At 48.2% G+C, this 26,416-nt stretch overlaps 3 protein-coding genes across 4 annotated transcripts; 1 reads left to right on the plus strand and 2 right to left on the minus strand.

Annotated features, from left to right (window-relative positions):
• Nucleotides 1–2,795: 2,795 nt before the first annotated feature.
• Nucleotides 2,796–12,701, minus strand: LOC117419318 (proline-, glutamic acid- and leucine-rich protein 1). Of its 2 annotated transcripts, XM_059020117.1 has the most exons (17): nucleotides 12,510–12,701; nucleotides 11,764–11,828; nucleotides 10,956–11,061; nucleotides 10,005–10,154; nucleotides 9,783–9,854; nucleotides 9,532–9,591; nucleotides 9,268–9,421; nucleotides 9,043–9,172; nucleotides 8,861–8,948; nucleotides 8,179–8,267; nucleotides 7,888–8,004; nucleotides 7,451–7,601; nucleotides 7,195–7,351; nucleotides 6,664–6,719; nucleotides 5,968–6,192; nucleotides 3,582–5,357; nucleotides 2,796–3,351 (listed from the first exon to the last, which is right to left on the minus strand). In XM_059020117.1, exons 1-17 carry the CDS (start codon nucleotides 12,648–12,650, stop codon nucleotides 3,250–3,252), a joined length of 3,639 nt encoding a protein of 1,212 aa, XP_058876100.1. In that variant the 5' UTR covers nucleotides 12,651–12,701; the 3' UTR covers nucleotides 2,796–3,249. The 2 variants fall into 2 exon arrangements, with proteins under 2 accessions (XP_058876100.1, XP_058876101.1); XM_059020118.1 differs by lacking the exons at nucleotides 9,532–9,591; nucleotides 9,783–9,854; nucleotides 10,005–10,154; nucleotides 10,956–11,061; nucleotides 11,764–11,828.
• A 1,009-nt stretch (nucleotides 12,702–13,710) lies between these two features.
• Nucleotides 13,711–23,846, plus strand: LOC117419328 (cyclic nucleotide-gated cation channel beta-1-like). The gene is made up of 7 exons (XM_059020116.1): nucleotides 13,711–13,982; nucleotides 14,367–14,445; nucleotides 15,299–15,421; nucleotides 18,095–18,136; nucleotides 19,409–19,477; nucleotides 19,717–21,464; nucleotides 21,991–23,846. The coding sequence occupies exons 2-6, from the start codon at nucleotides 14,436–14,438 to the stop codon at nucleotides 21,459–21,461; spliced, it is 1,989 nt and encodes a 662-aa protein (XP_058876099.1). The 5' UTR covers nucleotides 13,711–13,982; nucleotides 14,367–14,435; the 3' UTR covers nucleotides 21,462–21,464; nucleotides 21,991–23,846.
• A 226-nt stretch (nucleotides 23,847–24,072) lies between these two features.
• Nucleotides 24,073–26,318, minus strand: LOC117419332 (mediator of RNA polymerase II transcription subunit 11). Its single transcript, XM_034031981.3, has 4 exons — nucleotides 26,203–26,318; nucleotides 25,526–25,671; nucleotides 25,246–25,376; nucleotides 24,073–24,508 (listed from the first exon to the last, which is right to left on the minus strand). The coding sequence occupies exons 2-4, from the start codon at nucleotides 25,593–25,595 to the stop codon at nucleotides 24,365–24,367; spliced, it is 345 nt and encodes a 114-aa protein (XP_033887872.1). The 5' UTR covers nucleotides 25,596–25,671; nucleotides 26,203–26,318; the 3' UTR covers nucleotides 24,073–24,364.
• Between the last annotated feature and the right edge of the window lie 98 nt (nucleotides 26,319–26,416).

A 26,416-nucleotide genomic window follows, 5' to 3' on the forward strand; every position in this document is an offset into this window, starting at 1 on the left:
TTGTGTGCAGCCTGCCTCTCTCTCTCTCTCTCTCTCTCTCTCTCTAAGTCAGTTCCCACTCAACTCCGAGCCACTGTGCTGCTGCTACACACACACACACACACTGATATGTAAACACACCCTGGATACACAGACACACACACAGACACACTGATAGGCTCGCACACACCCTGGATACACAGACACACTGATAGGCTCGCACACACCACACACACACACACACACACACACTCACACACACTCACACACACCACACACACACTCACACACACACACACTCACAACTCTCACACACACACTCACACACACACACACACAGACACACACACACACTCACACCACACACACTCACACACACACACACACACACACACACACACACACACACACTCACAACACACACAACACACACACACACAGACACACACACACACACACTCACACACACACACTCACCACACACACACACACTCTCACACACACACACTCACACACACACTCACCACACACACACACCACAGGACACACACACACACACCTCACACAACCACAACACTCACACACACACTCTCACACACACACACTCACACACACACACACACACACACACACACACACACTCACACACACCACACACACACACTCTCACACACACACACTCACACACACACTCACACACACACACACACAGACACCACACACACACACTCACACACACACACTCACACACACACCACACACACACACACACACACACACAGACACACACACACACACACTCACACACACACACTCACACACACACACACACAGACACACACAACACCACTCACACACACACACACTCACACACACTCACACACACACACACACACACACACACACACACCACTCAACACACACACTCACACACACACACACACACGCACTTTATTTTTTTTATTTTTTATTACAGTGTTGTATGATTTTGCGCTGGCACCCCTCCCGATGTTACCCCGGTATGTGATCTCTGTCTTGTCTGCATTGCCATTGAAGATCATTTCGTTAGCACAGTGCGGTCCCCCTCTACCAGCCTCGCCCCACACGAGCGCAACAACGGACCCCTTCAGAAAGACACACCTTGACAAAGACCTTCCCGTCAGTCTCTCTCCGTTCAGCGGGGCGCAGTGTTGCGCGATCGCGGGGGAGAGCAGGAATGCCCTCGCAGCTTGTTGAATAGGGCCGGTGTTTAAACTAACTGCAGGAAAACTAAATATTTACAAAGGGAAACGCTGCCATGCATAACACAGCGCAGCTCACAGCTCGACATGAGAGGAAACAGCTTCCATATTCACAAACACAATCCTGCAGACAGCAGGGATACAATGCAACGCAGAAAGCCGCCTGCCACATACATCATCATCATCATCATCATCATCATCATCATCATCATAATAATAATAATAATGTACGCACGGAGGGGAGGGGGAGGGGGATGGGGGTTTGGGGGAGGGGAGGGGGGGGGATAGGGGTGAGGGGGGATGGGGGGGTTTGGGGGAGGGGAGGGGGATGGGGATGGGGGGGTTTGGGGGAGGGGAGGATAGGGGGGAGGGGGGATGGGATGGGGGGAGGGGGAGGGGAGATGGGGATGGGGGGGTTTTGGGGGGATGGGGGGGTTTGGGGGAGGGGGGATGGGGGGGTTTGGGGGAGGGGGGATGGGGGGTAGCAGCTTTTCTTGCACTTCTGTATTTTTCACAGGGTCACTGCAGAACCGCCGAGTCTGTTTCACACGCAGCAGTTTTACTGCCTCGATCAAGAGCTAAACTTCCTTAAACAAAAACAGAAATAAAATCAACTTCCGGTGTTTATCTTCACGCGGACCGGCTCGTTTGCACTCTCTGGAAACTCGGGGTCAAAATTTACAAGTTTGCAACTTTGCAATTTCAAGTGTTTATCCATCCCCCTCCCAGTAAAATTAAAAAAAACAAAACTCAAATCTGTGTTTTTATTAAAACAAAATGCTTAAAAACACAAAACGTAAATTTAAAATAACTCTTTAATTGTTTTAATTTTATTTTAGTCAACATCTTTGCCATTGAATTAATACATCGATTTGTGCCTTCGTCAGTGTTATTGAAACTAAACCGAGTCAAGCAGACCAGCGTTTGGGCTCCAGTGCCTTCATCAGTGTTATTGAAACTAAACTGAGTCAAGCAGACCAGCGTTTGGGCTCTAGTGCCTTCATCAGTGTTATTGAAACTAAACTGAGTCAAGCAGACCAGCGTTTGGGCTCTAGTGCCTTCATCAGTGTGATTGAAACTTCCGTCATGTTTGATTAATTAGGAGGCTGTGTGGTCCAGTGGTTAATGAAACGGCCTTCTAACCAGGAGGTCCCCGGTTCAAGTCCCACCTCAGCCACTGACTCATTGTGTGACCCTGAGCGAGTCACTTCACCTCCTTGTGCTCCGTCTTTCGGGTGAGACGTAGTTGTAAGTGACTCTGCAGCTGATGCATAGTTCACACACCCTCGTCTCTGTAAGTCGCCTTGGATAAAGGCGTCTGCTAAATAAACAAATAATAATAATTAATGAAATCAAAATGAATTAACCCTTTATTTTATTATTTTTAAAAGCACATTTTTAAACTCTCCTCCACTTCCAGGCTGTTTTTAAGGGACAGACTCCTCGGCTACGAACCGCCATGATAGAATCACAACGCGTTCCAATATTTGCAATAATAGTCTCTCTCCGTCTCTCTCTCTCTCTCTCTCTGCTTTCTAGAACTAAAATAAAAACAAGGAAGCGAGAAGCCGGAAATCTCATTGAAATACAAGAACTTTAATAAAGAAGTCTGTACTAACTGTGGCAGGCAGAGAAACAAACAAACACAATTATACAGGGCAAGAGAGGCGATCGAAAACAACACACAAAAATGATGACATCACAGCTCGAAACTCACACTAGCCCTGCTGCTGCTGCTGCTGCTGCTGCACCCAGTCCTGGGGTTCAGAGCTCCCCTCAATGAAGTCTAGTTATTATTAATATTGACATGGCTCCTGATCATTTCAATATTAATAATAATAACAGACTTCATTGAGGGGAGCTCTGAACCCCAGGACTGGCTGCAGCAGCAGCAGCAGCAGCAGCAGCAGCAGGGCTAGTGTGAGTTTGTAACCCTGCAATAATATTAAAAAAAAGAAAGGCAGGTTCTGTTCTGTTCTGTTGGGGTGGAGTGCAGTCCAGGCCCGGCTCTGTTCTCTGGGCCCGGTTTCTAAGAGTCCGGACTGAGTTCCGTGCTCTCCTCCTCCTCCTCATCCTCCGGGGAGATATCAACAAACGCAGCCATCATCACTGAGGTGCTCTCTGAATCGAGCTGAGGGAGAGGAGAGGAGAGGGGGAGAGGGGGAGAGAGAGGAGAGGGAGAGAGAGGAGAGGGGAAGAGAGAGGAGAGGGGAGAGGGGGAGAGGGGGAGAGGGAGAGAGAGGAGAGGGAGAGAGAGGGAGAGAGGAGAGGGGGAGAGAGAGGAGAGGAGTAGGAATTGAAAACCGTGTGTAAATCTGCACGTCACATCTACCTTTTCATTTTGTCCATTCTCACACTCACCTTTTTCTCCTCAAGGCTCTCCTCCTGCTCTGCTGGCGCTGCCTCCTCTTCTCTCTTCCTCTTCATCCCTCTCTCTTCTGAATCCCTCTCTCCCCCTTCCGTCTCCAGCTCAATCACATCTCCTCCCTCCATCTTCACCCCTCCTTTCTCATCCCCCTCTCCCCCATCTCTCGGAGGGCTGACTTCCTGTCTCTGCGTTTCCATTTCCTCTGGAAGCTTTCCTGCAGCCCCTTCCTCTTCCTGAAGCTGCCCTGGCCCCTCCCCTTCCTGCCCTGGTCCCTCCCCTTCCTGCCCTGGCCTTGCCCCTTCCGGTCCCATTTCCACTTCCTGGGGTGGAGCCTCTATCTGGATGTGAGACACCGCCGCGATCACTTCCTGGTTCTCCTCGACCTCACCCTGCGACATCACCAGCACTTCCTGCTGCTGCGGCCCCGCCCATTCCTGCTCTGGCACCTCCTCTTCCTGTCTCCCCTCCCCTCCTGTCACTCCCCCGTCCTCCTCCTCTCGTACCTGTGCGAGAGTTCCCGCCACATCAGCAGCAGCTTCCTGCTTCCCCTGGCCCTCCTGTTGCGATGACATCATATCCCCTTTGCCTTCCTCTAGGACGGTCGACCCCCCTTCGTTCCCTCTCTCCTCCTCCTCCTCCTCCTCTTCCTCTATCCTTTCCAGCGCGAATCCTGCTACAGCCCCCGGGACCCCCAAACACACCCCCTCCCCCATCTCATCTTCATCAATAATGTCATCATCATCATCATCATCCAACTCATCAAACTCTCCCTCCTCCTCCTCGTCTTCCTCCTCGTCCAACATCTCCTCCTCCTCCTCCTCCTCTCCCTCCATCATCATCATCCCCTCCTCCTCCTCATAATCTTCTTCATCATCATCGTATTCTTCTTCGTCCTCGTCTTCCTCGTAATACCCCTCCCCTTCGGGATCCTCCTCTTCCTCCTCCAGATCTTCGTCCTCTTCATCGATCTCCTCCTCCTCCTCCTCCTCTTCCTCGTCCGAGCTGTTGATATTTATCACAGTATCCTGTTGTTGGCTCTGGGAGTTTTGCTGGGGTGCATTTTGCTGTAATTGTAACTGCTGGTGTGACTCAACTGCCACTTGCCCCATCGCTGCTGCTGCTGCTGCCCCAATTCCTCCCACCACGCTGAGGGGGGGCAGAGGGGGGGGCCCGCTCGTCGTTGCCGTGACGACAGGAGCCCCCGCCTCCCCGGGAGAGCTTGCCGCTGCTGCTGTAATGTTGCTGTCAGTATCATTCCCAGCAGTGCTGCAGCTCCCAGTCTTGTTATTCACAGCCTGGCTGCTTTTCGGACTGGCTCCGGGCTCCGGGACGGGCTGGGGCTGGTGACCCGTCCTCCTGCCAGTCTGCGGCCTCTGACTCTGACCCGCCGGTGCCGGTGGCGGTGCCGGGGCTGCTGGCTTGGGGTTCTGGCCCGGCAGCCCCTCTGGCATGATTACAACACTGTCATCGGAGTCACTCTCCAGAGAGATCTCCACGTCTCCCGGCTCCTCTTTATCATAGCGCACGAACACCGGCTTCCTGCCCCCCTCTCCCCCCGCCTCCGCCTCCCCCGGCAGGGGCTCGGGGGGCAGGTGATTCTGGGGTAGCAGTGAGGGCAGGGTCCGGGCGCGAGCAGAGGGGAACGGGACCCCTGTTTGCGAGCGCAGGGACTGGGTTTGGGGCAGGGGGTCCGGGAGGGAGAGGGATGGGGAGCGAGGGTGCAGGAGAGAGTTACACACTGTGAGGGAATCGCGGCAGAATGAGGAGACCTGGAGAGGGAGAGGGAGAGGGAGAGGGAGAAGGGGGAGAAAGAGAGATAAAGGAGGGGGAGAAAGAGAGAAAGAGAGAGAGAGAGGGAGAGAGAGGGGGAGAAAGAGGAAGAGAGAGAGAGAGAGAGAGAGAGAGAAGAGAATTCAGTTAGTTCACTGTTCAGCCGTCAAATTCATAAACACTCAATCATCATAAAAGGTAATAAAACAAGGATCACACACACGCACGCACACACACACACACACACACACACACACACACACGCACACACACACAAACACACAGACACGCACGCACACACACACACACACACACACGCACACACACACACAATGTAAACCCTGGACTCAAGCTGCTGTGTAAATGCATCGATGGCTTCAGGTGACACATTAACTTGTTAAGCAAACAGAACCATGGGGTTGAGGTATTAATATCCTCACCATAGGGAAGTGTCTGAACAAAGCAGGCTCTGTTTCACTTTCCACTTTTAAAAGGCAAACAGACACACACACAGAGATCACAGAGACACACCCACACACACACACACAGATAGAGATCACAGACACACACACACAGAGACACACTAAGGCAGTGTGCTCGGAGCCTCACCTCCACGCTGGGGTCCCCCAGGCCCTGGCTGAAGAGCCGGACCCCGCAGTGCAGTGGCGGAGGGCGCTGGGGGCTGGGCGCGAGGACCAGCGAGAGGAGGAGGTGGTACAGCGCCCGCCGGGCAGGGGGGCTGCTGTAGGGGCTGGTCAGCTGACCCCCCGGACCTCCCATAAGCCCCTGCTGCTGCAAGCACACCAGCAACGGGATCAGCAGCTCCTGGAGCTTCTACACATGAGGAGAGAGTAGAGAGGAGGAGAGGGAGAGGAGAGAGGAGAGGAAGAGGGAGGAGAGGGAGAAGAGGAGAGAGGAGAGGGAGAAGAGGAGAGGGAGAGTGGAGAGGGAGAGAGACAGAGAGGGAGAGAGACAGAGAGAGCGAGAGACAGAGAGAGAGAGAGAGGAGAGGGGGGAAGAGGAGGAGGGAGGAGAGAGGGAAGAGGAGAGAGAGGGAGAGGGGGAGAGGAGAGAGACAGACAGAGAGAGGGAGAGAGACAGACAGAGCAAGAGAGGAGAGGAGATAGAGGAGGGGAGGAGAAAGAGGAAGAGGAGGGGGAGGAGAGAGGAGAGGGGGAAGAGGAGAGAGAGAGAGGGAGTCAGTTATTGCTGAAGAGGCGCCGCTATCACATATATGATTTATAAAAGGGGGTTTAAAATCGACTGTCACCCCAAGACTTGAAATGTTCTGCCTCTTAAACTCACCTTGTGAATCTCCTCCTTTAGCAGAGTCCCGCTGGTAAGAACAATCTGACTGAGAGCTGGAGAGAGAGAGAGAGAGAGAGAGAGAGAGAGAGAGAGAGAGAGAGAGAGAGAGAGAGAGAGAGAGAAGGGAAAAAAAAAAAATGTGATCACAGTAATCACCTGGACTGGCATCAACTGCTCTGGAATGACAGCGTTGACCTTCATCTGTCCTGCACGCCATCTGTCCTGTCCTGTCTGGCTCCGTCATGTCCTGTCCTGGGTGGCTCTGTCCTGTCCTGTCCTGTCCTGTCCTGGGTGGCTCTGTCCTGTCCTGTCCTGTCCTGGATGGCTCTGTCCTGTCCTGTCCTGTCCGGCTCTGTCCTGTCCTGTCTTGTCTTGTCTTGTCTTGTCCTGGGTGGCTCCGTCCTGTCTTGTCCTGGGTGGCTCTGTCCTGTCCTGTCCTGTCCTGTCCGGCTCTGTCCTGTCCTGTCCTGTCCTGTCCGGCTCTGTCCTGTCCTGTCATGTCCTGTCCTGTCTCGTCCTGTCTCGTACCCGTGACGGCTGACAGTGCTGTGTCTCGATTGGCTCCAGCATCTTGTTTCCTCTGTAGCTGCGTTCCCACCTCGCTCAGATCCGACCCCTTCGAGCGACGCCCCCCCGCCTTCCCAGCATGCCCCGCCAGCTCCGGGGAGCTCTTCCCAGCACGCAGCTGCCATGGCAACCAGAGAAACAAACAAATCAATAAGTCAATTGAAAGAATACTGCTTTCTATAAAGACGTAATTACAGGGTCGCCTCCAATATCCCACCTTGACTGTGTCGGTCCCTGTAGTGATGTCACCAATCAGGTGAGCCAATAGCACGTCGGCGTGGTGATAGGTCCCCTGCAGCACGCCCGAAGAGGCCCCGCCCACCTTCACCCACAATTCCAAAGTGTTGTACAGCTGCACTCGCAGAGCACTGTGGGTAAAGATGACATCATCGGATTGGACAGAATTCATTGACAGACATTTGAGAGGGCTGGATCACATCAATATCAGGGTCTAGTGCTATATATTATAAAGACATTTCAGAGGGCTGGATCGCATCAATATCAGGGTCTAGTGCTGTATATTATAAAGACATTTCAGAGGGCTGGATCGCATCAATATCAGGGTCTAGTGCTGTATATTATAAAAGACATTTCAGAGGGCTGGATCGCATCACTATCAGGGTCTGCTGTGCATCCTGTAGTTGTGTTTGGTACCTGTATGCCCTCTGCTGGCCGGGCAGGGTAGTGTCACAGGCTGGACTCCAGGCACTGAGAGTTTGAGCAAAGAGGCGACAGAGAGAGCTGGAGAACTGAACCAGCCTGGCCCCAGCACTGCAGAGAGACAGGGGAGAGGGGTCAAAACCACAGGGGGAGAGATCAATAAGTAATTCAATACACAGTACGATCCTCACTGCATTGGATCAATAAATCAAGACCCTTCCAACCCACTTCACATTCAAACCACACTCCACCCCCATTCCAACCCCCCCTGTGTAACTCACGTACCTGTGAATGAGTGCACTCAGGATGTGCAGGGAGTGTGAGTGCACACTCGGCAGAACCAGCGCTTTGAGTGGCCCGTCCCCCAGCCAGCCCTGAAACAAGGAGGAGAACGAGAGCAGAGAGATCACTGAGAACGAGAGCAGAGAGATCACTGAGAGCAGAGAGATCACTGAGAGCAGAGAGATCACTGAGAGCAGAGAGATCACTGAGAGCAGAGAGCAGAGAGATCAGAGCAGAGAGATCACTGAGAATGACAGCAGAGAGATCTCTGAGAGCAGAGAGATCTCTGAGAGCGAGAGCAGAGAGATCTCTGAGAGCGAGAGCAGAGAGATCACTGAGAGCAGAGAGATCACTGAGAGCAAAGAGATCACTGAGAGCGAGAGCAGAGATCACAGAGCGAGAGCAGAGAGATCACTGAGAGCAGAGAGATCACTGAGAGCAGAGAGATCACTGAGAGCAGAGAGATCACTGAGAGCAGAGAGATCACTGAGAGCAGAGAGATCACTGAGAGCAGAGAGATCACTGAGAGCAGAGAGCAGAGATGACTCATATACAGGACTGATACAGTGCTTATTCAACACTGCAGAGCAGTGCTGGGATACACAGTATATACAGGACTGATACAGTGCTTATTCAATACTGCAGAGCAGTGCTGGGATACACAGTATATACAGGACTGACTCACAATGTTGTTGGGGGTCACGGCCAGCGCCCGGCACACCAGACTCAGCACACACTGCACTGGGAGACGCACTGGGACAGACACATCTGAGCTGAGGACAGAGAGACAGACAGACAGAGGGGTAACTGGTGTGTGTGTGTGTATATATCTCAATGCATCTCTGTGTGTATCTCGTCGTGTCTCACCTCAGCAGTGCAGACAGGCTCTGGCTCACTCCACTGTAACGCTGTCTCAGCTGCAGCACCAGCAGGGGGTCTCTCTCACTGAGGGGGGGTAAGGGCAGCTCCCCCCCGGGACCCTCGTACTGCACTGGGTCTGGAGAGAGCAGAGAGTCAGTCCCTATCTTCACAGCTCCGTACGTTGCACTAACTGTTAATATGATCAGAACTGCTCCTCTCTGGAGGACTGACCCGTCTCGGCTCCCTCGTACAGCTGTCCCAGAATGCCGTGCGCCGTGTGGAGGAGGCAGTGAAGCTGCTGAGTCCAGGCCTCCGTGTGACCCCTCGACCCCTGCGTGAACCCTGACCCCAGAGACGGGAGCAGAGCATAGCAGGAGCAAGCCGCCTGAGAGAGAGAGAGAGAGAGAGAGAGTTAGAGCTGTGTGTGGGTCTGTCAGTCTCCATCAGTCTCTCCGAGGGTCCGTCAGCCTCTCCGAGGGTCCATCAGTCTCTCACCTCTTGTAGTTTGGGGTTGTCAGAGTCCAGCTTCGACAGGAAGTAAGCTCCTAGCTTCCCCTGAAACAGCAATCGCAAGTTACAATGAAGAACCATCAAAGAACCCAAAAACCAGACCACACACACGACAGAGTCACGATGCAAGAGGATGAATTTAAATAATAATCCTTCCTTTTAAATCACACAATCCATTCAATAATAATAATAATAATAATAATAAAGATAATAATGATAATAATGATAATACTTGCCCTCAATGATCCACAGGCTCTTGGGTAGAAACTCATGCAGGCTCTCATACCTTCCATGGCAGCTAGGTGGCACTGCAGAGCAAGCAAACGCACAGAGACACACAGGTCAGAACATTAAACCAGAGTTCAGTATCAAAAATGTTGCTAGGTAACCGTTGGTAACCCTTAGTAACCATTGGTAACACCCCCCCCCCCCATGTTTTTATATTTTCTGCGTCTCACCTCCGGTTTGAGGCCTAGCAGGGAGGTGAGGATCCCCGGGATGGAGTTGAGCCCGATCTCCCTGGCCAGCTCTGGCAGCTGGGAGGAATACTGGAGCAGGTCCCGGAGCACACATACAGCCAGCTCCACCGTGGGCAAGGGGTCCTGGGACTGGGGAACACACAACATGCAGGGCTGACTGATGCCCTGAATCATGGCAGGGCAGTCCTGTCACAGGGCAGGTTTCACTGCCTATTATATCAGTGTGAGTGGAGCAGGGCAGTCCTGTCACAGGGCAGGTTTCACTGTCTATTATATCAGTGTGAGTGGAGCAGGGCAGTCCTGTCACAGGGCAGGTTTCACTGCCTATTATATCAGTGTGAGTGGAGCAGGGCAGTCCTGTCACAGGGCAGGTTTCACTGTCTATTATATCAGTGTGAGTGGAGCAGGGCAGTCCTGTCACAGGGCAGGTTTCACTGCCTATTATATCAGTGTGAGTGGAGCAGGGCAGTCCTGTCACAGGGCAGGTTTCACTGTCTATTATATCAGTGTGAGTGGAGCAGGGCAGTCCTGTCACAGGGCAGGTTTCACTGTCTATTATATCAGTGTGAATGGAGCAGGGCAGTCCTGTCACAGGGCAGGTTTCACTGTCTATTATATCAGTGTGAGTGGAGCAGGGCAGTCCTGTCACAGGGCAGGTTTCACTGTCTATTATATCAGTGTGAGTGGAGCAGGGCAGTCCTGTCACAGGGCAGGTTTCACTGTCTATTATATCAGTGTGAGTTGAGCAGGGCAGTCCTGTCACAGGGCAGGTTTCACTGTCTATTATATCAGTGTGAGTGGAGCAGGGCAGTCCTGTCACAGGGCAGGTTTCACTGTCTGTGAGGTTTCTGCACACAGGAGGTGGAAATGTCTTGGTATTGTTATTATTACTGCTCCCTCCCCTCCCCCTCCCCCTCCCCCCTCGCTCACCTGAATGGTCTGCTGCAGCGCTCGAAGCCAGGACAGGCAGTGCTGCTGGAAGAGATCAGTGGAGCCGTCACTGACCAGCACAGCCAGCAGACACAGACCTGAAAACCTGCACACACACACCCCCCATTAATACAGTACACAGACACTTCATTAATATTATATACAGAGACCCTCAACCCTGCAGAGACCTCATTAATACAAGAGAGACCTCATTAATATTATATACAGAGACCCTCAACCCTGCAGAGACCTCATTAATACAAGAGAGACCTCATTAATATTATATACAGAGACCCTCAACCCTGCAGAGACCTCATTAATACAAGAGAGACCTCATTACATTAGGAATGTTACAGCGAGGGCAGGCAGTGCCACAGAGGGTACCTGGGTTACATTAGGAATGTTACAGCGAGGGCAGGCAGTGCCACAGAGGGTACCTGGTTTACATTAGGAATGTTACAGCGAGGGCAGGCAGTGCCACAGAGGGTACCTGGGTTACATTAGGAATGTTACAGCGAGGGCAGGCAGTGCCACAGAGGGTACCTGGTTTACATTAGGAATGTTACAGCGAGGGCAGGCAGTGCCACAGAGGGTACCTGGTTTACATTAGGAATGTTACAGCGAGGGCAGGCAGTGCCACAGAGGGTACCTGGGTTACATTAGGAATGTTACAGCGAGGGCAGGCAGTGCCACAGAGGGTACCTGGTTTACATTAGGAATGTTACAGCGAGGGCAGGCAGTGCCACAGAGGGTACCTGGGTTACATTAGGAATGTTACAGCGAGGGCAGGCAGTGCCACAGAGGGTACCTGGTTTTGATGGAGCCCAGCTGAGCATTGCTGATCCCGATCAGACCTCCTAACGCAGATTCACTCTGGAGACACACAGATTGAGAGGCACAAGGTTACAGTCAAGCACAGCTTGGAGACAAACCGACTTCCTTCGAAGGAAGTCGAGAGCAGCCAACCCCAACATCGCAGCAGGAAAGCGGAGTGGACTGCGGGTCATGAGGGCGCTGCGGTGACCAGAGCCACACACTGGAGCGAGTGCCCTGCAGCACGATGAAGGGGAGAGGCTGTCCATCTTTCTCATAAACATCATCTCACCACCGGGACACACAGCCTCTTGATATTTTAATTTAACATCGTGTAATCAAAGATATTACAAAATAAAGTCGCTTAAAAAAAAAGTCTACCGGAAGCCACAATAGTAGTACAGTGGTATTTCATGGTCTGAAACTACAGCGTCTACTGAAAATATTTCATTGCATTTTGAGACTAAGACTAACCCGGCTGCTGTACACCTCCCCCCCCGGGTACAGCAGCAGTAGACGGATCACACATGACGAGGGTTTGACTGAAGTAAAGTTCAGTAAAGCTCATCGCGACGGCGAGCCACACAGTAAAGTCATGTCAGGTTCATTACGATGTATTTCTTACACTCGTGCAACACTGCGTCCTGGACGCGTTAATAATAACTGGCGCAGGCGCGTTTGCACTCTTTGTTATTCACATTACTGTTTATGTTAATACCGCTGGCGGAGTCGGTGCCGTACCTGTGAGGAGACGACCCCGTGCTCCCGGTAACTCGCCAGCACGGCTGGTAAGTGCTCCGGCCGGTCTCTCTGCAGCACGGCGATCAGCCCCTCCGTTATTTTCATATTTGCAGTTCCATGCAGCCACATCGTGGCAGCCATTTTTCTGAACAGCTTCCACCGGGTTGTGACGACACTCGTCCGCGACCAGACCTCTCGCTCCTCCAGGGGAATTTGACTTGGACGTTACGTCACAAAACGCGACTGCTCTGCGCTGTCCTTAGCAACCACAGACGCTCCTCCCTGGCAACTGCGAGGGTGACCCGCGAGTCCAAAAACACCCCGATAAAAACAAAATTAAAATAGTCATTTTACTGAAAACATCAACACAAACATGGCTATATTGCAACAAGGAACAATTGTTACAAGAGATCACATACAATTACCCATTTATACAGTTGGGTTTTTACTGGAGCAATCTAGGTAAAGTACAGCAGCAGTGTCCCCCCCACCTGGGATTGAACCCACGACCCTCCGGTCAAGAGTCCAGAGCTCCTATATATATATATATATATATATATATATATATATATATATATATATATATATATATATATATATATATAATCAATACATCAAATACAAAAAATATCTTAAATATTAACATTCCTGTAAATGGACATTTTTGAGAACAGAAAGATTATTCAAATTTTTTTGCAACAAGGAATTTCAAGAATACCATTCCCTCCACACAGCAGAATAAATACGGGTTAGGAAAAACAGCTTCATTATTTTATTAAATGCTAATAAAACTTCACATCATTTCAGTTAATACAGGAGCTGTGGCAAACGTTTTGCATCACCTAGAATTTTAGGATTTGAGACAGAATTAAAACGTGTAGGTCATTTATTTAACATCATGCAATCAAATAAACTACCAAATGATATCGCACAAGTCCACCGGAAGCCATCGCACAGGATGTCATGTTAGATTTCGAAATGTCACGTTTTTCAATGTGTGTCAGTTTTGCGTCAAGTATACGGAATAAACTACAAAGCGGTGTGTAATGCGTGATAGTGACGTAACATTATTAGCAGGTTTCATTCGACCTTCATGCAAAATGAGTTCATCCTGTATAGAGGGGATGCTAAACTTCTGTCCGCAGCTGTACAGTCAGCCCACTGTTTCCGTGATTACTCTCCTCTGGGTGGCAGTGTCACATTTAAACATAACGACAATTGTGTGTGTGTGCGTGTGTGTGCGTGTGTGTGTGCGTGTGTGTGTGTGTTTTCTCTTGATTGTTCGCCTCCTTTCTTGTTTGCCTCAGCGTCTGTTATCTCGCAGGAATGCGAGAATCTGCGAGACTAATCGCACTCGATGAATGTCTAAGAGCGCCATATTAAAATAACACGCACTTGAATTGAATCAGTGGGTCTGCGCGCGGTGCAGGACCGGGGTTTCGCGTGACGGGTGTGTGTGTAGAAGCTGAACAGGTAAGCGAATGCATTCTATCACCTGGACATTCTATTACCTTGACATTCTATCACCTGGACATTCTATTACCTTGACATTCTATTACCTTGACATTCTATCACCTGGACATTCTATTACCTGGACATTCTATCACCTGGACATTCTATTACCTGGACATTCTATCACCTGGACATTCTATTACCTTGACATTCTATTACCTTGACATTCTATCACCTGGACATTCTGCACCGAGATATGTACCTTTAATAATAATAATAATAATAATAATAATAATAATAATAATAATAATAATAATGCACTTTTATTTACATTGAATCACACATCAGCGACCGCTGTGAATTCTACAATGAAACTCTGATGTCTTGGTTTTTTTCTCTCGATAGATTTGACTTTGAAGAAAGTTTTTTTGTTTGTTTTGTTTTAAGTGAAGTGAAAGTGAAAACATCCTGACCATGGATAACGGTGAGTGAACTGTGTCTGAACTCGGGCTCGCCCGCGTATCTTTCTCTATTAACACGTGAACACGGCGCTCTGCATTATAGTCCTCAGGTGTGTTTATTTATTGTGTCTTGAGAAAGCAGATGTATTGATTTCGATGAAACCTGCGTGGTTTGAGTGGGATAGGCTGGGGTCAGACCGGGCTCAATTATAATCACATTTACAATGACAGCAGCACTGTTTTCTGAAATTGCAATTACAAACGCAATGCGATTGTGTTCAATTAGTTACAGCTATGCTACAGTAATTACAATTACACTAAAAAAGTGTCCTGAAAGACTCCACACATTAACATGTTCACTGTATTCAAAATAACACAACCGCAATCTCACAGACTAGACACGGTATTATTTTCAAATAAACTGTGTCACTTGTACCTGAGCCCAGGTGCGCAGCTTCAAGCACACTTCCTGTTACATTGTACCTGAGCCCAGGTGCGCAGCTTCAAGCACACTTCCTGTTACATTGTACCTGAGCCCAGGTGCGCAGCTTCAAGCACACTTCCTGTTACATTGTACCTGAGCCCAGGTGCGCAGCTTCAAGCACACTTCCTGTTACATTGTACCTGAGCCCAGGTGTGCAGCTTCAAGCACACTTCCTGTTACATTGTACCTGAGCCCAGGTGTGCAGCTTCAAGCACACTTCCTGTTACATTGTACCTGAGCCCAGGTGTGGTTGGGACAGGTGATGGAATGATATTAATGTAAATTCTACTTAATTGTCAGTGTTGTAAAAGTGTTTGCATTTAGGGTAACTGACCCCCCCTCATGATATGTCATATATTAACGACACACCTGAATCTGCTTTGTCTGTGTAGGAGCAGACTCTCGTCGGCTGAGCAATTCTGTGAGTGCTGATAACAGAGGCATCGGAGTGGCTCCATGTATCCACGCAAGCACCGTTACCTCTTCTTATAATATAAACATCTACCAGGGTGCAGGTAACGACACGGAAACACTGCACTGCTCATCATCAGCATGGCACCCACACCGGGAAGAACCGACTGAGCCCTTTATTGTGAAAGAATATCACTTCAGAGACTTCACAGTGTGACTGCTGTGACATGTAGATTCAGTGTGATTGTAGTGACATGTAGATTCAGTGTGATTGTAGTGACCTGTATATTCACAGTGTGATTGTAGTGACATGTATATTCAGTGTGATTGTAGTGACATGTAGATTCAGTGTGATTGTAGTGACATGTAGATTCAGTGTGATTGTAGTGACCTGTATATTCACAGTGTGATTGTAGTGACATGTATATTCAGTGTGATTGTAGTGACATGTAGATTCAGTGTGATTGTAGTGACCTGTATATTCAGTGTGATTGTAGTGACATGTAGATTCAGTGTGATTGTAGTGACCTGTATATTCAGTGTGATTGTAGTGACCTGTAGATTCAGTGTGATTGTAGTGACCTGTATATTCAGTGTGATTGTAGTGACCTGTATATTCAGTGTGATTGTAGTGACATGTAGATTCAGTGTGATTGTAGTGACATGTATATTCAGTGTGATTGTAGTGACATGTATATTCAGTGTGATTGTAGTGACATGTAGATTCACAGTGTGATTGTAGTGACCTGTATATTCAGTGTGATTGTAGTGACCTGTATATTCAGTGTGATTGTAGTGACCTGTATATTCAGTGTGACTGCTGTGACATGTATATTCAGTGTGATTGTAGTGACATGTAGATTCAGTGTGATTGTAGTGACATGTAGATTCAGTGTGATTGTAGTGACCTGTATATTCAGTGTGACTGCTGTGACATGTAGATTCAGTGTGATTGTAGTGACATGTATATTCAGTGTGATTGTAGTGACCTGTATATTCAGTGTGATTGCAGTGACATGTAGATTCAGTGTGATTGTAGTGACATGTAGATTCAGTGTGATTGTAGTGACCTGTATATTCAGTGTGATTGTAGTGACATGTAGATTCAGTGTGATTGTAGTGACCTGTATATTCAGTGTGATTGTAGTGACCTGTATATTCAGTGTGATTGTAGTGACATGTAGATTCAGTGTGATTGTAGTGACCTGTATATTCAGTGTGATTGTAGTGACATGTAGATTCAGTGTGATTGTAGTGACCTGTATATTCAGTGTGACTGCTGTGACATGTAGATTCAGTGTGATTGTAGTGACCTGTATATTCAGTGTGATTGCAGTGACATGTAGATTCAGTGTGATTGTAGTGACCTGTATATTCAGTGTGATTGTAGTGACCTGTAGATTCAGTGTGATTGTAGTGACCTGTATATTCAGTGTGATTGTAGTGACCTGTATATTCAGTGTGATTGTAGTGACATGTAGATTCAGTGTGATTGTAGTGACATGTATATTCAGTGTGATTGTAGTGACATGTATATTCAGTGTGATTGTAGTGACATGTAGATTCACAGTGTGATTGTAGTGACCTGTATATTCAGTGTGATTGTAGTGACCTGTATATTCAGTGTGATTGTAGTGACCTGTATATTCAGTGTGACTGCTGTGACATGTATATTCAGTGTGATTGTAGTGACATGTAGATTCAGTGTGATTGTAGTGACATGTAGATTCAGTGTGATTGTAGTGACCTGTATATTCAGTGTGACTGCTGTGACATGTAGATTCAGTGTGATTGTAGTGACATGTATATTCAGTGTGATTGTAGTGACCTGTATATTCAGTGTGATTGCAGTGACATGTAGATTCAGTGTGATTGTAGTGACATGTAGATTCAGTGTGATTGTAGTGACCTGTATATTCAGTGTGATTGTAGTGACATGTAGATTCAGTGTGATTGTAGTGACCTGTATATTCAGTGTGATTGTAGTGACCTGTATATTCAGTGTGATTGTAGTGACATGTAGATTCAGTGTGATTGTAGTGACCTGTATATTCAGTGTGATTGTAGTGACATGTAGATTCAGTGTGATTGTAGTGACCTGTATATTCAGTGTGACTGCTGTGACATGTAGATTCAGTGTGATTGTAGTGACATGTATATTCAGTGTGATTGTAGTGACATGTAGATTCAGTGTGATTGTAGTGACATGTAGATTCAGTGTGATTGTAGTGACCTGTATATTCAGTGTGATTGTAGTGACATGTAGATTCAGTGTGATTGTAGTGACCTGTATATTCAGTGTGACTGCTGTGACATGTAGATTCAGTGTGATTGTAGTGACATGTAGATTCAGTGTGATTGTAGTGACCTGTATATTCACAGTGTGATTGTAGTGACATGTATATTCAGTGTGATTGTAGTGACATGTATATTCAGTGTGATTGTAGTGACATGTAGATTCAGTGTGATTGTAGTGACCTGTATATTCAGTGTGATTGTAGTGACATGTAGATTCAGTGTGATTGTAGTGACCTGTATATTCAGTGTGATTGTAGTGACATGTATATTCACAGTGTGATTGTAGTGACATGTAGATTCAGTGTGATTGTAGTGACATGTATATTCACAGTGTGATTGTAGTGACCTGTAGATTCAGTGTGATTGCTGTGACATGTAGATTCAGTGTGATTGTAGTGACCTGTATATTCAGTGTGATTGTAGTGACATGTATATTCAGTGTGATTGTAGTGACATGTAGATTCCCTCTTTCCTTTCAGCTGCAGAGAAGAGAAAGGAAATGGATCATGAAGAGGAGCCGGGTAGGTTCAGAGTCCCGTCGGGACAGAAATACAGCTTTGAATCCATTAAGTGCCATTTGAGGATAGGCTACTTTGTAGTTTTTTTGGGAGCATTTTTAACTGTAGCATCGACCTGTTATTGAAATGTTTTCTTGAACTCAATTGTCATGATGACTCTCGTTTTGTTAAGCGCAGAAGTTACTGATACACCCCTTCAGATGCCTCAGTATAAACATGTTAGTGTGTGCAACAGAAACACGTTAATGTGTGCAACAGAAACACGTTAGTGTGCAATATAAACACGTTAGTGTGTGCAATATAAACACGTTAGTGTGCAATATAAACACGTTAGTGTGCAATATAAACATGTTAGTGTGTGCAATATAAACACGTTAGTGTGCAATATAAACATGTTAGTGTGCAATAGAAACACGTTAGTGTGTGCAATATAAACACGTTAGTGTGCAATATAAACATGTTAGTGTGCAATAGAAACATGTTAGTGTGTGCAATATAAACATGTTTGTGTGCAATATAAACACGTTAGTGTGCAATATAAACACGTTAGTGTGTGCAATAGAAACATGTTAGTGTGTGCAATATAAACATGTTAGTGTGTGCAATATAAACACGTTAGTGTGTGCAATATAAACATGTTAGTGTGTGCAATAGAAACACGTTAGTGTGCAATAGAAACATGTTAGTGTGTGCAATATAAACATGTTAGTGTGTGCAATAGAAACACGTTAGTGTGCAATATAAACACGTTAGTGTGTGCAATATAAACACGTTAGTGTGTGCAATATAAACATGTTAGTGTGTGCAATATAAACATGTTAGTGTGTGCAATATAAACACGTTAGTGTGTGCAATATAAACATGTTAGTGTGTGCAATATAAACACGTTAGTGTGTGCAATATAAACACGTTAGTGTGTGCAATATAAACACGTTAGTGTGTGCAATAGAAACATGTTAGTGTGTGCAATATAAACATGTTAGTGTGTGCAATATAAACATGTTAGTGTGTGCAATAGAAACATGTTAGTGTGCAATATAAACACGTTAGTGTGTGCAATAGAAACATGTTAGTGTGCAATATAAACACGTTAGTGTGTGCAATATAAACATGTTAGTGTGCAATATAAACATGTTAGTGTGCAATAGAAACACGTTAGTGTGTGCAGCTGTTTGTTACTTCAATGTGAATCAAAGCGTCCAGCCCCCTTCAATGTTTAAATAGAGGCAAGGACACAAGGTGACGTTTCTTTCCTTAATTGCATTTTTCATGTAGAAAAGAAAAAACCCAAACTGCTGTCAGAACCAGAACCAGAAGACGCAGTGGACTCTGGACCCGCCTTGAGTAAGAAACATTTTAGATGAAACCCAAGATGCAGACAGCTGAGTTGCTGGAGAGACCAGGGGTCTAATCCTCTGTGTTTCACACGAAGGAGTCAGAATCTAATCCTCTGTGTTTCACACGAAGGAGTCCGAATCTAATCCTCTGTGTTTCACACGAAGGAGTCAGAATCTAATCCTCTGTGTTTCACACGAGTCAGGGTTGATGTATATTCCTTCATTTTCAATATCTTTTGCTTGCAGCGGAATACAGTCTTTCCAAGATGGAGGAATACGCAGACAGGAACCGGGAATCTTTAATAGGGCTGCTGGACAATGAAGACGGACTGCAGGAGAAGAAAGAAAAACTGAAATCGATGAAGTTAAAAAAATGCCTCGATTGGAATTGTGGAAAAGCACGGAAAATCAATAAAGACTTTGGGAGATTCGTTAGTCAGTCGAAGTTCCCTTGGTCAGAGGTTGAATCTTTTCTCTTTGAAAAAGTTGGTAAGGCTGCTGAGCGGGGCAGAGTGGAAGTTGATGAGACAGGAGGGGACGGCTGGGATTCAAGTGGCTACTTTTCAAGTATGAACACTGAAGATTCCAGAAGCTCCAGCACCCTGACCCAACCAGCACCAGCACCCCCCTTGGAGGAGGATCTGAGAAAGAATCATCTACCAGAAGAGAGAGAGGACAGGGAGCTGAGCCAGGGGCTGCAAACAGGACCAGCTCCCCGTGCCAGGATGATGATGATCCCAAAAGAAGGGATTTATGACAGTGACAGTGCAGCAGGGGGAGAGCTTTCTGCACAAACGCAGCTTAAGGAGGAAAGCACTGAAATCCCGGTGGGACAGCTCGCTCCTTCAGCGGAGCGCATGGAGAGAATCAACTCCCGGGAGCAAACGCAGGATCCCGCCCTTCAACTAAACCACGAGGCCGGGCAGCAGCAGCCAGCAGAGCCCTCCCTTCAACTAAACCACGAGGTCGGGCAGCAGCAGCCAGCAGAGCCCTCCCTTCAACTAAACCACGAGGCCGGGCAGCAGCAGCCAGCAGAGCCCTCCCTTCAACTAAACCACGAGGCTGGGCAGCAGCAGCCAGCAGAGCCCTCCCTTCAACTAAACCACGAGGCCGGGCAGCAGCAGCCAGCAGAGCCCTCCCTTCAACTAAACCACGAGGCCGGGCAGCAGCAGCCAGCAGATCCCTCCCTTCAACTAAACCACGAGGCCAGGCAGCAGCAGCCAGCAGAGCCCTCCCTTCAACTAAACCACGAGGCCGGGCAGCAGCAGCCAGCAGAGCCCTCCCTTCAACTAAACCACGAGGCTGGGCAGCAGCAGCCAGCAGAGCCCTCCCTTCAACTAAACCACGAGGCCGGGCAGCAGCAGCCAACAGGAACACTTCCCTACAGCAGCAACTGGGCTGGGATTCCTGCTACTGGCGAGAGCGAAGAGGGGAACCAACAGAGCGAGAAGGGAGCGAAAAAACAAACCAGAGCAAAAGCAAGAGCACGAAAAGACAAGGCGGCCGAGGAAGAGTGTTGGAACAAAGCCTTCAAGAAGTGGCTGGAGCACACGGCTCAGTCCTTAGCTAAGAAGGAAGGCAAGACCGTAGATGAGGTGAAAAAACAAATCGAATCCGACTCTGAAGTAACCTTCATTGACAACTGCCAGCACGCGGACTTCACCTGTCTGACGGCACGCGAGTGCATCGTGTTCGAGCACGAGGGCGAGAGAATAATGGTGCACATCGACAAGAGAGACAAGTGCCTTACCCTCAAAGGCAAGGGCATCAAAGAAGGGTTCATGTTTCAGTTGCAATACACCATGTGGATTCTTGGAGACATTAAAGGGACGCACGTGGTGCTCTCTGATGCAGGTGAGATACTGGAGTATAATTTCGATGAAGCGAGTTTAGAACAGTTCCACGTGAATTTTCCACGGATAATTAACAAAGTCTTCCTTCCAGCAATAGCTTTGTATAAACAGGCTCAGAGAGAGAGAGCGTTTCATTAGCAGGTCCAGCAGCGTTTCATTAGCAGATCCAGCAGCGTTTCATTAGCAGGTCCAGCAGCGTTTCATTAGCAGATCCAGCAGTGTTTCATTAGCAGATCCAGCAGCGTTTCATTAGCAGGTCCAGCAGCGTTTCATTAGCACATCCAGCAGCGTTTCATTAGCAGATCCAGCAGCGTTTCATTAGCAGGTCCAGCAGCGTTTCATTAGCAGATCCAGCAGCGTTTCATTAGCAGATCCAGCAGCGTTTCATTAGCAGGTCCAGCAGCGTTTCATTAGCAGATCCAGCAGCGTTTCATTAGCAGGTCCAGCAGCGTTTCATTAGCAGGTCCAGCAGCGTTTCATTAGCAGATCCAGCAGCGTTTCATTAGCAGATCCAGCAGCGTTTCATTAGCAGGTCCAGCAGCGTTTCATTAGCAGATCCAGCAGCGTTTCATTAGCAGGTCCAGCAGCGTTTCATTAGCAGATCCAGCAGCGTTTCATTAGCAGGTCCAGCAGCGTTTCATTAGCAGGTCCAGCAGCGTTTCATTAGCAGATCCAGCAGCGTTTCATCAGCAGATCCAGCAGCGTTTCATTAGCAGATCCAGCAGCGTTTCATTAGCAGATCCAGCAGCGTTTCATTAGCAGGTCCAGCAGCGTTTCATTAGCAGCAGATCCAGCAGTGTTTCATTAGCAGGTCCAGCAGCGTTTCATTAGCAGATCCAGCAGCGTTTCATTAGCAGATCCAGCAGCGTTTCATTAGCAGATCCAGCAGCGTTTCATTAGCAGATCCAGCAGCGTTTCATTAGCAGATCCAGCAGCGTTTCATTAGCAGATCCAGCAGCGTTTCATTAGCAGGTCCAGCAGCGTTTCATTAGCAGATCCAGCAGCGTTTCATTAGCAGATCCAGCAGCGTTTCATTAGCAGGTCCAGCAGCGTTTCATTAGCAGCAGATCCAGCAGTGTTTCATTAGCAGGTCCAGCAGCGTTTCATTAGCAGATCCAGCAGCGTTTCATTAGCAGATCCAGCAGCGTTTCATTAGCAGATCCAGCAGCGTTTCATTAGCAGGTCCAGCAGCGTTTCATTAGCAGGTCCAGCAGCGTTTCATTAGCAGCAGATCCAGCAGTGTTTCATTAGCAGGTCCAGCAGCGTTTCATTAGCAGATCCAGCAGCGTTTCATTAGCACATCCAGCAGCGTTTCATTAGCAGATCCAGCAGCGTTTCATTAGCACATCCAGCAGCGTTTCATTAGCAGGTCCAGTAGCGTTTCATTAGCAGATCCAGCAGCGTTTCATTAGCAGATCCAGCAGCGTTTCATTAGCAGGTCCAGCAGCGTTTCATTAGCAGGTCCAGCAGCGTTTCATTAGCAGGTCCAGCAGCGTTTCATTAGCAGATCCAGCAGCGTTTCATTAGCAGGTCCAGCAGCGTTTCATTAGCAGATCCAGCAGCGTTTCATTAGCAGATCCAGCAGCGTTTCATTAGCAGGTCCAGCAGCGTTTCATTAGCAGATCCAGCAGCGTTTCATTAGCAGGTCCAGCAGCGTTTCATTAGCAGATCCAGCAGCGTTTCATTAGCAGGTCCAGCAGCGTTTCATTAGCAGATCCAGCAGCGTTTCATTAGCAGATCCAGCAGCGTTTCATTAGCAGATCCAGCAGCGTTTCATTAGCAGCAGATCCAGCAGCGTTTCATTAGCAGGTCCAGCAGCGTTTCATTAGCAGATCCAGCAGCGTTTCATTAGCAGATCCAGCAGCGTTTCATTAGCAGGTCCAGCAGCGTTTCATTAGCAGGTCCAGCAGCGTTTCATTAGCAGATCCAGCAGCGTTTCATTAGCAGGTCCAGCAGCGTTTCATTAGCAGGTCCAGCAGCGTTTCATTAGCAGATCCAGCAGCGTTTCATTAGCAGATCCAGCAGCGTTTCATTAGCAGATCCAGCAGCGTTTCATTAGCAGATCCAGCAGCGTTTCATTAGCAGGTCCAGCAGCGTTTCATTAGCAGGTCCAGCAGCGTTTCATTAGCAGATCCAGCAGCGTTTCATTAGCAGATCCAGCAGCGTTTCATTAGCAGATCCAGCAGCGTTTCATTAGCAGGTCCAGCAGCGTTTCATTAGCAGATCCAGCAGCGTTTCATTAGCAGGTCCAGCAGCGTTTCATTAGCACATCCAGCAGCGTTTCATTAGCAGATCCAGCAGCGTTTCATTAGCAGGTCCAGCAGCGTTTCATTAGCAGATCCAGCAGCGTTTCATTAGCAGGTCCAGCAGCGTTTCATTAGCAGATCCAGCAGCGTTTCATTAGCAGATCCAGCAGCGTTTCATTAGCAGGTCCAGCAGCGTTTCATTAGCAGATCCAGCAGCGTTTCATTAGCAGATCCAGCAGCGTTTCATTAGCAGGTCCAGCAGCGTTTCATTAGCAGGTCCAGCAGCGTTTCATTAGCAGATCCAGCAGCGTTTCATTAGCAGGTCCAGCAGCGTTTCATTAGCAGATCCAGCAGCGTTTCATTAGCAGGTCCAGCAAACAAAGGTCCCTTTAGTTACTTAGAACTGCAAAATCCTCAGCAGTGGATGCCACAGCATTCCTTATCACAGTAAAGTTTACTGCTGTCGTGTGTTATTCTGCCAGACAAAACTCTTAACAAACAACTGCAAAAAAAAAAAGTTTTTAATTTTTTTTTTAATAATTGCAGCACTGGAGCTGTAACTTCCATGAAAGATTAAAAAAATAATAAAGAAATAATTTTCATTTTCTTGAAATTGTCCCGTTGCCTCCTTATTCAACCACATGGACCAGAATTAGGATTTATTATTGAAATAACCAGGTAGGAGCCCAGAGTTAGAAACTCACACTCGCCCCTCGATGGGGGAGTGTGTGTGTGCGTGCGTGCGTGAGGGGGGAGTGTGTGTGTGTGCGTGCGCGTGTGTGAGTGGGGGGGTCACTAGGTCTGCGGGTCCAGTAGCCGCTCACAGGTCTGTCCCAGTTCTCCCAGTTTGAGTCTGGCATACTCCACTCGGTTCAGAGCCATCTGACAGTCCTTGCGAGCCGAGTAGGTGGAGCCTTCGTGGGGCTGCCCTGTCGCCACCTGGTGGGGAGGAGAGGAACAGCACCATTGAGAAACACACACAGGCAGGCAGAGAAATTAATAGTATATACACTGATAAATCAACTAGAAAAATCACCATCAACGAGAGTCACACCACTGAGGAACCAGAACACCAATACAACACAGAGTCACAGTGTGTGTGTGTGTGTGGATCAGTGCATACCCTCTGTGTGTGTGGATCAGTGCATCCCCTCTGTGTGTGTGGATCAGTGTGCATCCCCTCTGTGTGTGTGGATCAGTGCACACCCTCTGTGTGTGTGGATCAGTGCACACCCTCTGTGTGTGTGGATCAGTGCACACCCTCTGTGTGTGTGGATCAGTGCATACCCTCTGTGTGTGTGGATCAGTGCATACCCTCTGTGTGTGTGGATCAGTGCATACCCTCTGTGTGTGTGGATCAGTGCATACCCTCTGTGTGTGTGGATCAGTGCATACCCTCTGTGTGTGTGGATCAGTGCACACCCTCTGTGTGTGTGGATCAGTGCATACCCTCTGTGTGTGTGGATCAGTGCATACCCTCTGTGTGTGTGGATCAGTGCATACCCTCTGTGTGTGTGGATCAGTGCACACCCTCTGTGTGTGTGGATCAGTGCATACCCTCTGTGTGTGTGGATCAGTGCATACCCTCTGTGTGTGTGGATCAGTGCACACCCTCTGTGTGTGTGGATCAGTGTGCATACCCTCTGTGTGTGTGGATCAGTGCACACACTCTGTACCTGAGTCAGGTAGCGGATCTGCCCGGACAGCTCGCTCTCCACTCGGCTCACACAGCCAGTGAATTGGCTCAGCTGTCTGTCCAGCAGGGAGGCGTTGTGCTTCTCCTTCGAGAGCTCCAGGATGATATTCCCTGTCGGGGGGGGGGGACATGGGATTCAGCAGGTTAGGAAAACCAGGCAGCGATGTCACTCTCCCCCCCAGCGATGTCACTCTCCCCCCCCAGCGATGTCACTCTCCCCCCAGCGATGTCACTCCCCCCCCCAGTGATGTCACACTGACCCGCACACTGCAGCACCACTCCAATCTCCTTCTCCACCTCCTCCAGCGAGCGTAGACGATCATTAGCCATGACACCCTGTGTCTCTCTCCGCCTCTCTCCTCACAGGGAGGCTGTCCGGCTCTCTCAGTGCTGTGTAATCACCCGTCTGAAAACGAGAGAGAGAGAGAGAGAGAGAGAGAGGGGAGAGAGAGAGAGAGAGAGAGAGAGAGAGAGAGAGAGATGAACTCGCTGTGCTTCATAAAGTCGAATGCAAGCTGCTGAAGAATGTGACCTTAAGAGATTGAATTACACGCCGCTTTTAGTTTTCACAGATACTTCACGAAAAACGGACCCGCATGGAAACAATGCGACATTTCTTAATAAACCCAGCTAGGAATTATTATTCATTGAAGAAACGTCACGTTTATTATTGAGCTCTCTGCAGCTGAAGGATGAAGCCACCCAGTGCTGACACTCACAGCGAGTCACACGATTATTATTATTATTATTATTATTATTATTATTACCAATGTGAGATTTCTCAATCTCTCATGAAACGTCAAAACTAAATACCCCTGAAGAGTTTTACTAAATCCATTCTGCCGACGGACACTCGCCATTGTTTATTCATGGGGTTATTTATTTGTTTCACTGGTTTTTTGTTAAATTATTATTATTAATATTTATTTTTCCAAACCTGTTCTTTAACTCTCGTGCGCTATCCAGCAGCCCACACTTCCGGTCACAAGAGACGGGAACCAGCGAGGGACAAACCTCTTCCCACGAAGGCAGGGACAAAACGCGCGAAATTTAAAACAAACAACCAGTCGTCTGTATCCATTTAGCTATTAAACTTTTAGTCATTATTATTATTATTATTATTATTATTATTATTATTATTATTATTATTA

This window comes from Acipenser ruthenus, unplaced genomic scaffold (genome assembly GCF_902713425.1).
Source record: "Acipenser ruthenus unplaced genomic scaffold, fAciRut3.2 maternal haplotype, whole genome shotgun sequence".
Taxonomy (NCBI): domain Eukaryota; kingdom Metazoa; phylum Chordata; class Actinopteri; order Acipenseriformes; family Acipenseridae; genus Acipenser; species Acipenser ruthenus.